Genomic DNA, 12,434 nt, shown 5'->3' on the forward strand with positions numbered 1-12,434 from the left:
ATCTTTTTGCCCTGAGTTTCGCCTCTCAGGTAACACCCCTCTTGTTTTTCTAGGTTATGCCAAAGAGTATATATTTGGTTATGCTAGGCTACAGAAAAACAATAAACAAATAACATAGCAAACAAAACAAAAAAAACACCAAACAACTACACGAAATCACCCCATATTTCCTAATTTGTAATATTATAGCCTACTAACCTACCAACCCTCTTCTTATTTCCCTGAAGTCAGGTCCTGTGCACAGTAGTGATTTTTAACTCCATTTCTGCCCTGTCTTATGCCCTATTTTTCTTAATATCTCCGTCTCTAAACAATATTTACTGCAATGCATAAAACAATTATGTTTCAAGATATCTTGAAAACAAAAAAAAACAAAACAAAATGCTGTCTTGACTATATAGGCCCCGCACAACATGTTTAACACATGGCTCACACGCTGACGGTTGTTTTTTTACTACAGTACTGCACAATTCTATAATTACTGACATGGTGGTTAGTGTCCCTGTTTTGCTTTTAGACAAAATTAGTCATTTTTTTAGCACTCATTTTGTCAAAAAGTATAAGCCTTTTTAAATTCAACTCAATGCTCAATTTGTTCAATAAAAGAATGTTGGAAATGGTTTCCCTTCATTTGTTTTAAATTCAACGAGCAATTTGTTGTATTTTATCAGAAAGCAGCAGAAATGCAGAACTGAGTACACTTTGGGATCCTTTTTATTTATCGCAAGTAATATCGTTATCGCGGTATTCAACAACATTATCGCAAGTCTCATATTTTCCTTGTATCGTGCAGCCCTAGATGTACGCGATTGATGAACAATTGCCCCATAGGGTTGCATTGCAGTCCAGTCTGTGGCTGCCGGTTACAGCATTCACTCTTAAAGTGCTCATATTATGCTCATTTTCAGGTTCATAATTGTATTTAAAGGTTGTACCAGAATAGGTTTACATGGTTTAATTTTCAAAAAACACCATATTTTTGTTGTACTACACATCATCACAGCTCCTCTTTTCACCCTGTGTGTTGAGCTCTCTGTTGTAGCTACAGAGTGAGACATCTCACTTCTGTTCTATCTTTGTTGGGAGTCGCACATGCTCAGTAGCTAGGTAAGGACTACTAGCCAGTCAGAAGCAGAGTATGAGGGCGTGCCCTGACAGTACCTAGGTAAGGACTACTAGCCAGTCAGAAGCAGAGTATGAGGGTGTGCCCTGACAGTACCTAGGTAAGGACTACTAGCCAGTCAGAAGCAGAGTATGAGGGCGTGCCCCGACAGTACCTAGGTAAGGACTACTAGCCAGTCAGAAGCAGAGTATGAGGGTGTGCCCTGACAGTACCTAGGTAAGGACTACTAGCCAGTCAGAAGCAGAGTATGAGGGCGTGCCATGCTAGCAGCTAGGCGAGCATTATAACGTGTGTTCCAAAGTGACCACGTTTGTCTCTGAAGTAAAGGCTGGACTACAATAGAGCTGTTTGGAGCAGTTTGTGAACAATGTTTTCTGTTGGAGATGGTAAGTCCCTTTGGGGTGAACTTTGGGCTTTTTCACTTTGTAAACTTCATTCACAAAAAAGATATATAACACAATAAAGGAAAGGGAAAACGCCAAAAAGCATAATATGAGCACTTTAATACTGGACCAATTTCAAAGATGAAAACATAGGAAAATAGGGTCCAGGTTGAAAAGAAAGTTACCCTTTAAGGGCATTTCATGGCCTTTATTTCTACAGGACAGCTGAAGACATGCTAGGGGAGAGAGAGAGAGGGAAGACATGCAGCAAAGGGCTGCAGGGCAGAGTTGAACCTGTGGCCACTGCATTGAGGAGTAAACCTCTATATATGGGTACCTGCTCTGCCAGGTGAGCTAACCCAGACTCCCTGGGTTAAGTTTTTTAAATTAAAACTTTTTTTCAGACACTTTTTTCACTTTCTGTGCATTTTTTCTTTTAACTATTTCTTTTCTTTTTTTCCCAAATTTTTGAAGTTTTTTCCAACATTTTTGTCGCCTTTTTTCAACGTTCTTTTATCAATTATTTTCTTCAAATGCTATGAAATTGAATAAAACACCCTAAATTCATTGAAAGTAGTGAACTGATCATTTATTTTACTCGTAAAGAGCGTTCTAGAGAACCATCCACGTTATCTTTTTTGACAATTTAGTTAAAAGAAAACCAAATTTCTGATGGAGAAACTTTTTTTGAAAATTGGTCAAATTTGACCCGAGGACAGCAGGAGGGTTAACAGTAACTTCCAAAAAGCCCAGGAGAAACCAAGGCAGACCACCGTAACACCAGTTACCGCTCTTTGACTTTGTTTGGGAATGTTCAAATTGAGTTAGGGTGCAGGATAGCAATAAGTAGATGGATAAGTAATTGTAAATCATCAGAAATACATGCCACAATCACTAGATTGTATACAGGTGTTGCTATAATAATTTTGTAAATGGTGATCATTACTTTGGGCAGGGGGTGCTCCAGCTACTCTGGGCTCCTTTACTGTAACAAAGAAATATATGTTGACAACATAGACTGTATACAGTCTATGGTTGACAAAAGTATTTAAACAATCACATTTTTAGCTCTCTCTCTCTCTCTCTCTCTCTCTCTCTCTCTCTCTCTCTCTCTCTCTCTCTCTCTCTCTCTCTCTCTCTCCCTCTCTTTCTCTATCTCTCTCGAATTCAAATTCAAAGGGGCTTTATTGGCATGAACCTTTCCATAACAATGTTGCCAATGCCAAAGCATCCACATACAATTTGTCCAAATATTCAGACAGAACGCAATAAAGAGTTATATGAACATAAAAAAACAGGCACATTTAAAGACATAAGTACAGTATACATCAGATATTCATATGTGTGTGTGTGTGTGTGTGTGTGTGTGTGTGTGTGTGTGTGTGAGAGCGGGGGAATGAGAGGCAAACTGGGAAGGCGCTTTGCTCTATGAATGCAATCCATTTACCATCTTCCTAAAAAGATGGAGTTGCCCAGTTGCCATTGAAAGTACGCCTTATGTGAGGAGGGCCCATCCATGCTAGAATTAATAGGCTAGCTTTGGTTGTTAAGGGGCCCATAGAGACTATCTTTCTACAGGGCCCAGAATGTTGTGCTACGCCCCTGCATTCCACCACTGTTCACAGATTATATGTAATGAATAGTTTGCTGTCTGTCTGTAGGTATTCTAGAAGAAGAAGAAAAAAAAAAACAGCCTAACTTTATCATGAAATCCTATCCATGATGTTGTTTCCTCAGATAAGGCTGGCTCCGGTCCCTGACGGATTGGAAGCTGATGAAACTGCGAATTCATTCAGCAGCTTGTGTTCATTCAGCAGCTCGAGCACTGCAGCTAATTGGTTCGGAAGGAGGGGAAGGGGTGGGGTGGGGGGGGGGTGGAGGAGGAGGAGGAGGGGCGGCAGAGCAATCTTATGAATGAAACCCAGTCTGGTGACGTCAATGGGGATCGCTTGACGCACGAGTCACGTGGCGCCGGGACCGGCGGAGCTATAAGAGCGGCGCGGCCGCTGTCCGTGGTCCTGACATCAGAGCGGACAGGCGGCAGTGGAATCCCGGGAGAGGTGCGCGAAAAAAACAAAAAATCAGCGACAAAAACAACAACAACAAGTGACAACACGTAGGCTAACATTAGACCCCAACTCACACACAGCGACCAAAACAACAAAAACAAGAAGAAGGTGAAGAAGAGGAGGCGCACGGTGCAGGCAGCGGGCTCTGTGCATGACACTTTCAGCCGCCTTGAGTGTGACGTGTCGAGGCAGGGGAAGCTGGAATCCCCCCCCCGCTGCTCACTCTGCAACTGCAAGTAAGTGCAACTTATTTGGCATTACTTCACTTTCTCTTGTGGAAAAAAGGGCATATGTTGATTGGCAGATTGGTGTCATTGCACATAGGCTATATATTCACACAGTGAAACTTGGTTGGAGCAATATATATCTATATATATATATATATATATATATATATATATATATATATATATATATATATATATATATATATATATATTTTGTATTTTATTATATATATGCACACTCACACCCACACACGTCACTCATACCCATGGCCACTTACGCATTATTAGGCTACCTATAAATAGATTCTCTAAAAATAAATAAAATAATACACACATATTACCCCCTGGTAGTTGGGTTGACTGGCTAATTATTGATACTGAGACATTTTATAATTAGAAATTAAAACCGCTGCGATCAACAACAAAAATGTCCAAAATGTTGAAAAGAGGGGAGTGATTTCTGGTGTTTGTTTGTCGGCTTGGAAACAATTTGATAGTGGATGCATCAACTATTTAAATTCCCCTTTAGACATAATCTATTTATTGATCAATTCAATGACACATGTTACAGTCAAGTTGATGCCTACAGACACATGAGCGGGGTTTTTATTATTAAAAACCATTATGTTGCGGTGAATTACGGCCCAATGTGCGGGCGCAGAATGTATTTTTAAGTGGACGTATTGCTTTGTATATATGGTCAACACAGAGGTGCCCCTATTGTCCTCCTCTTCTTTTTCAACCCCCCCCCCCCTCCTCCATCATCATCATCATCATCATCATCATCATCATCATCATCATCATCATCATCATCACAATTATCGTCATCTCCATCCATCATCACCATGACTCGCTGTGCCAAAAATAACCAAAATGAAGGAGAACGAAGCTGCTTCACACGGCTGCCATTATGTGCATTAAGATTTATAAAAATTAAAAAAAAAAATTAAAAAAAGAAAAAGGTTATGATACCACAGAGGCAGCGACAGGGACAATGCTTTTGCACATCCCTCAACATGTTTGCACATCCTTGCATCCATGCAGTCTCTTTTTTTCTCTTTCTCAATGTTATATGATATTTGTTTCTGTGTGTATTGTTTGTTCATTTCATATTATTGCTTAAATGTGTTTTCCTGTATGCACCATCAACCAAGGCAAAGTCCTAGGTGCTACTTACCTGGAAATTGATCTTTTCTCTTTTCCCTTCTGTTTCTGATTCTGACTGACAGTCCTTTGTCGTGTCTAAAATGTCTGCATATAAACACTGACGCCTATGGTTGTTGGGGGTGGGTGGGGGTTGGTAGGGTTTGGAGGTTCTCAGTCTGTCAGTGTGTGGGCTGTGGGGAGGTTCCTGGAGGTTGAGGGGTGGCTTTGTGCGGACAGATTTGTCTTGATTCTTGGCTCTGCAGAAGCGGATTGGGAATCCGCTTTGCTGCTTATAAAGTGTAGTGTGACCTGCTCAGGCCAGGAGGACGTAAAGGAGAGAATATAAGACAGATGCAGCCAAGCTGATCTCTTGGGTTTATGTGTGGAGGATGAGAGAAATCATTCGCTGCGTGTTTTGCACATCACACATCCCCTGCAATCCAGCCACCTCCACTGCTGCTGCAGAACATCATCTGCTCTGTTATTGGCTCTGGATATCTAACTGTATTGTTTTTTTGTTTTTTTTCCATCACAAATGAACTTGTTTTCGACATGTTTTAGGGCGTCTCCAATCACCACTGCATAGCCTATCAAAAATCATTTCCAAAATTCTTTAAACATGCTGATTTTATTGCTGTGTTTTAATACAACACAGTCTCGCCCAAAAGGCGTACAAATAGCACGGGTTTAAACTTTGAAAATACGTGCAATGTGTATGCCAAAGTCAAATTCTGCGTGCAGTAGATAAGGCGGAGCGCTCCAATAATGCTCATGGAGACCGGTGCGTTTGTGTTTTTTACTTGTCTTGAGAAAAAGACGCTAATAGACTAAATGACTGCATTGCACTGACTATTTTTTGCAGTGAAAAGTAACTGCAGCAAACAGTGGCGTGGTGCCATGCAGCACAACGGTGGTCCATAAAAAAGAAGAGCAGGTGATTATTATTATGGCAATGCGCGCGACCTGCAGCCACTCAGGGGTCTTTCAGACCCATTTGTGCACTTCAAACACATCCTAAACAGGAGAGTAGACAACTAGGCTATGTGGGCGTGTTGCCTTTTGGAAAAAAAAGAATGGCAATACATGTGCGTAATATCAATTATCAAAGTAATATTAGCCTTCTCTATCGGCAGTGCTCCTGCACATCCCACGGTGCATTCTGATCTACCTACTCTGCCTGATAGATAAAGGAGAGTTGGCGCTATTCATTGGCTGAACACACTTGATCCAGCTAATCAGGAATTATTAAGGAAAAGCACACCTGAAAATTGATATTTTCACATGATAACTTAAACGATACACCTGTGCCTGTGAATGTTTTCCCATGTTGTCACGAGAGGGAAAAAAGAGGTAACAATCTGGGAACCTTTATTTAAAAAAATACTACTGTATTATTATTTCAACTACAGGGTATACTGCTATTAGAAGTATAATTAATCCCCCTTGGGGAAATTCAATCTCTCCAGTCTACACTCCGTAACGTTATTCCTTAATTGTCACATACACAGTACAATGTAGTGAAATTCTATTACTGCATTTGAACGCATCCTAAGTATTAAGAGCAGTGCACAGCTATACATACAGCATCCAGGGAGCATCTTGGGGTTCAGTGTCTTGCTCAGGGAGCCTGGGATTGAACTGCCAACCTTGCGGTTGGGGGGTGGTGGGGGCGCTACCTCCGAGTCACAAGCCAAAGGCCAAGAAGTAAAAGACTTATTGAAACTGAAGATGTTTTTTCTCTGTTTTTCTCTCCTCCAGGCATTTCTGATCGCCCTCGCTGCTCACCCTGTTCTGAGTGACCATGATTGGGTACCACGATGCCTCAAGTGCCCTTAGCCTCCTAGTCCTCCTGACGGGGGTGTCCCTCCTCCATCCGTCCACCCCCAACCCCATCAACACCCCTGGAGATGTCGATTACCCACACAGAGTTACTCCTCCTGCAAAGGATCCGGAGACAGGATCGATACAGAAAGAAGAGGCCGAGGAAGAAGAGGAGCTCTTTAAGGATGTGGATCCCAAAACACTAGCGGCGGTTTTGCTTGAGGCACTGAATCACTCGTGGGTGGGGGAAAGGAGGGAGGGAAGGGAGCGCGACGATGGGATGGAGGATGGAGAAGAAATGAAGGCTGAGACGGGGGAGGCTACAAGAGAAGAAGCTTACAGAGGAGTGAGAACGATGGAGACAGAGGGAGCAAACAGAGACAGAGATGGCCGACAGGAGCTGGAGCTGCTGATGGCCGCGCAGGGGAAGGAGCGGGAAAGAGAGGAGGAAGAGGAGAGGAAGAGAGCTCAGGAGGAAGAGGAGAAGATGACAGAAAAGGTGACCAGTCGTACCACGAGTCAGACAGTCCAGGTCCAAAGAGAGCGGCAACAGCCCGCTAGTTTAGACGGAAGAGGGGAGAACGGGCAGGGCACCGCCCCCCCAAACATCCCCGGACAAGGTAGCAACGAGGAGGAGGAGGAGCAGCTCAGCCCAGAGGAGCTGAGGAACCTCGAGACCATGATGAAGGAGTTCCCTCGTTTAAACGCCGCCACTAAGAGGGACGGCGATTCGGAGCCAAACCACAGAGAGAGCCGAGGCTACAGCAGCTACAACGACGTCGTACCGATCGGCAAAGGCTCCGACCTCGCCATGACGAAGAAGAAACTGAAATGGCAAGAGGAGACGCAGAAAGGCCTGAGCTTCCCAACATTCAGGGGAGGCAACTTCATGGACGACTTTGATCATAACGACAACTACGCCGGCGGTAACGCAGTGCAGTCCCAGCTTCCGGCAGAGCAGGAAGCGATGGAAGATGATGAACCCACGGAGGAGGAAGAGGAAGACGAGGAGGCGTTGAGTCCCGAGGAAGAGGAGGCTCGGGCCAAAGCGGAGCAGGAGGAGATGAGGAGGCAGGCGGCCGAGGCACAGAGAGCCAAGATGGAGGAGGAGAAGTTGGCCGACATCGCCTCGGACATGCTGCTGCGCTACATGGTCAAACAGAACAACGGGAACAGGAAGTATGGCGCGCCTCTGTCCAACGCCGCCGAGGACAAGCGGTCCGACGAGGAACAGGAAGTGACGGAGGAGGATGATATTGACCCCCAGACCATCGACAAGCTGATTGAGATCTCCAACAAGCTCCACCTCCCCGCCGACGACGTGGTGGACATCATCAGCGACGTGGAGAAGAAGAAGAAGAAAGACGTGGCGCCCGAGGCGGCGTCTCGTTGGCAGCGGCCTCTGACGCCGCTGTCGTCTCCTTTCTCGTCAACCAATGGTTTCTCAGCGTCGCAGATTCCAACCGGCCAAAATGGCTTCCCCGTCTCTAAGCAACCATCTCCAGCTGTCAATCTCCTCAAAACGTGGTTGCAGGAGAAATCGCAAACCAAATCGCCAGATCTTTGGAACAAACCTTCCAAGCCTCTGTCAGCCAATCCAAATCATTGGCCCAAACCTCAGAAGCCTCTGTCAATCAAGCAGGACCTCTGGCTCAAATCCCCCAAGTCTGTTTGGACTGGATACCCTTTGTACCCCTACAAATACCCATCCTACTACCAGAGGAAGCTGTACCCGGACTACTACCCCATCTATTATCCTCCTCCCCCCAGACCCAAACCCCGTTACTACATCCCCAAACCCGCTCTCACCCTCAACAACTTCCTGGGAAATTCCGTGGATGACACCTACTCCTTCCCTCCCAGACACCGTTACCACAGCTGGGTCCAACCTCGGCTGAGACGCCCACCCGCCGGCTTCCAGCAGAGGCCGTACTACGCCAGCTACCGCTTTCAGCCGCTGCCCATCCCCAAACCTCGTTCCCCTCCCCGAATGCCTGTAATCCCTCCGCGACAGAAGTTCTATTACTCAGCCCCGGCGGCACCCGCGGTGACGAGAAATGAAGATTATAACGTGGCTGGAAAGCAGCCGGACAGCAGCAAGCATGACGATCTGGAGAAATACATTCAGCAGATACTCATGAAGGGACAAATGTTGGAGTGAAAGGGTGAGAGGAGAGGGAGAATAGGGGAAATGGAAATTAGGAGAAATGAGCAGAAAAGTATTTCTTCATTGAATTTGTTTTGCTGGTAATTGGTTTTGTTTTATGTAACAAGTTTCTTCCTCCCGTTTTGATTGGTTGCGTCGTGGACACGGACATTCAGGAGGACTTTTTTTTCCAGCTGTAGTCTGGATAAAATGTACTACGGTAGGAAAATGAAAGGAAAGACACACATCTGCACTCCTCCTCTGTGAAGGAGGGGAAACAGGATGAATGGCGTCCGTTGGAAAGCATGATGCGACAATGTTTTGTTTCATGCTAGAACTTTTCATCCAAACTTCCGGCATGACAACATTCTCCATTGGGACATTTGACAATGCCAACAAAGGAGGACGCTTGAATATGTTGTTACCTGTACCTTTAAAAAAATATATATTTTTCAGAGTCAGAGAGTCGAAACAATCGTAGGCAGTGATGGATGCTGGGAAATGTTTAATGACGGAATGATGGAATTTGACTGTCTAAACACAAAGAGAATATTTGTGTAATTATCCCAGGCAGGGAAATTTGAAAACTTTTTCATGAACAATCTTTCTGAAATGACCTCCACTAAATGGCCCAAACTATGTGGACGCCAAACATTCCAGCCGTATGTGATTCAGACACAAGAGCATTAGTGACGGTCCAACACTGATGATGTATGATTAGGTCTGGCTTAAAGTCGGTGGTTCAGTTCATCCCTAAGGTGGCTCTGCTAAATAGTCTCTGGAAGGAACTTGTTTTGGTGGAACATTTGCACCCAGATAAAAGAAAACGCCACATAAAATATGAAATGAAGTTAACTGTTCACACAATACAGTAACGTGAGCTATTTAAATTAGCTGATACATGGTTAAACCTCATTTGCTCTTACCAGTGTATCGCCGTGTGTACTTCGTCCACAGCGATCCCACCAATCGGTCCAAAAACGTCCCAGGTAAAGAGAAAATACTGTAACATATTCTTTGTAAATCTTTACAATCATTCCCTGAAAGAACCAAACAGACCTGCCTTATTTCATGATCGAAATTTTTTGAACGATAACACACAGAGAGGGGAAGCGGAGAGATGTAATGTACTTACCGTGGATCCAGACTATTCCACACCTGACTTTGTGCACGGGGACATTGTTATGTTCAAAACAGGGAAGGGCCAAAAACAAACTGTTGACGGGAAGCGGGAATCTCACTGTTATCTAGAATATCATTGTATCCTAGAGCTTTAATAGTTCCCTTTTTTTGGCACTAAGGTGCATTGCCCAAACCAGGAAAAACCTCCCCAGACCACAGAGCGTCTCTATACTTTTGGCCATATAGTGTATCAACTGACACATTTATCATCTCTTAGTGATGAAATCAAAATCACACATCATCTTGGAATGGCCTCATGCCATTGAATACATTTTTATGCAAATTTATCATTTTTGTGTTATTTGTATCAAAATGCAGCAAAAGCATTTTAGCAGAACAGCACCTTCTTGTTATGTATACTCACACATAGCCACCAAAGCTCTTTATGATGAAATATAAGGCTGCGAAAAGCATATTTCATACAAAGGGCTGTGGAAGCCACACTAACACCACTGTAATGGCTTGGATGACTCATCCTTTTGCATAACTTCAATTACCTTGTTGCTATGGTGCCAAACCCTGGCCAAACTCTATATGGCATTCTTTTGATGCCTTCAGAGGAGAATGCAGTGGTGGAGGCATACTGCTCTTTTACTAAACACATACATTTTAAAGGACAAGGCCGGTGTTATTCTCTATTTTATTCTACATCACCAAATGTGTTTAATACTTTGCGACTTCCCTACCCTGCCTGTAGCACTCAGTTTATATTTGTGATATGGAAAATCACCAACCTTACCCTTTAAAGATACCCTCCATGGTTTCGTTAGAGCACAAAGTGCCCCTGAATCCCAAAGTTCCTTTCAGCTCGATAAAGACCATTAAGTGCCATTTTAGTATTCAACATTTAGTTTTCATTGATCATTATGAACTCAAAGTCTATTTTGAGACACATATTGTGTTTCTTGTTATCTAAATTGTTGCACAACCATTGATCATACATTTTAAACTCTGAGCTGAAATCGGCTGCCTTACATGTCACTGTGACATCCCTAACATTGCGCTTTATGATTTTTTGTATTTTTTTTATTTTGATACCATTTGATATTATCCATGAGATCAAGGCTGTAATCACTTTTGTAAGAGATAATGGGAATGATTCTCTGGAACTGATTCCACTGGAGATGGAATCAGTTCGCTCATATTCAGGTAAAACTAAGTTGAATTCACAATTTTAAAAACACGATGAAGGGATTTTTAATTGCTTGGATTGGATGGCAGTGTTTTTTTTGTACTGCTGAGATTTCCTCTCTTTACTTAGATGGCTACTGATAATCAGTAATCAATAAACACTTCTTTTTCTCCCCATTCACCTCTTTTGAAAATGCGTCACTGGGAACAAGAGCAGATGTTGCTCTTTGGTTTATCTGTATTGTTGACCTTTGTTGTCATCTGTTGCTAAGGGATGAGCAAATCTCAACATCTTTATTGCCAAGCCAAAATAGGACCACGGCATCGCCAATCTCACACTGAAACCATGAGGCCAAAAGAGAGTGAACTGAATCGAGGAGATGGGAGTAAAAACTAAGCTTTTTGTAATTGTTAATGATTCATTGTTTTTTTACACGATTAAGAAGGAAGTTGCAGATTGAGAAAGGAACCGGGAGAAATAAGGGGCTGAGATATGAAGCGACAGACCAGCGGGTAAAAGTGTCTGCACGTTTATGTATACTTGCATCTAAAAATTGCTTCTTTGAAGATGTACAAGCATCAATTAAAAGAGCATAAAAAAAACATTTAAAGATGACAGAAACAATGACGTCGGTGTACCTTAAAAATCATTGTTTGAGTCATGTATGCAGCGAGTGTTGTCTATGGTCTTTCTAGATGTACCTTGTTGTAACCATCGTAATAAACATGCGTTTGCTGGATGTAAATATGCGCATGTCAATGGCTACTTTTGCTACACATGAAGAAACAATAAAATCAACTATTTTTATTACAAAAATGCTTCATTGTGGACAGAGAGAATTCTTATGTGAATGTGAGAGGAAAGGTCCTGGATAGCCATCTCAGAGATAGAATGGATGAATGGATGGATGGATGGATGAAGGGATGGATGGATGGATGGAAAGATGGATGGATGATGGATGATTGATGGATGGATGATGAATGGATGGATGGATGGATGATGGATGATGGATGGATGGACGGATGGATGGATAGTTGGATTGACGGACGGATAGACGGATGGATGATGGATGGACTGACAGACGTACGTACGACTGGACGGACGGACGGACCAACGGATGAACGATGGATGGATGGATGGATGGATAGATGATGGCTTTTGAAGTGAGAGTGAAAGAGAGAGGGAAATACATTAAGAATCATCAT

General features: G+C 43.3%; 1 protein-coding gene and 1 long non-coding RNA gene across 2 annotated transcripts in view; one reads left to right on the forward strand and one right to left on the reverse strand.

Annotated features, from left to right (window-relative positions):
• The window catches only part of LOC118493523, a 30,642-nt gene that overhangs the window by 16,300 nt on the left and 1,908 nt on the right, over positions 1 to 12,434 (reverse strand). The gene's annotated exons all lie outside the window — the stretch shown is intronic.
• vgf (VGF nerve growth factor inducible) lies at positions 3,527 to 9,704 on the forward strand. The gene is made up of 2 exons (XM_031279345.2): positions 3,527 to 3,811; positions 6,707 to 9,704. The coding sequence occupies exon 2, from the start codon at positions 6,750 to 6,752 to the stop codon at positions 8,928 to 8,930; it is 2,181 nt and encodes a 726-aa protein (XP_031135205.1). The 5' UTR covers positions 3,527 to 3,811; positions 6,707 to 6,749; the 3' UTR covers positions 8,931 to 9,704.

Source organism: Sander lucioperca, chromosome 17 (assembly GCF_008315115.2).
Source record: "Sander lucioperca isolate FBNREF2018 chromosome 17, SLUC_FBN_1.2, whole genome shotgun sequence".
In the NCBI taxonomy this organism is placed as follows: domain Eukaryota; kingdom Metazoa; phylum Chordata; class Actinopteri; order Perciformes; family Percidae; genus Sander; species Sander lucioperca.

Excerpts from the sequence above, each read along its gene's own strand:
- vgf (XM_031279345.2), top strand. The coding sequence starts at position 6,750 with ATGATTGGGTACCACGATGCCTCAAGTGCCCTTAGCCTCCTAGTCCTC.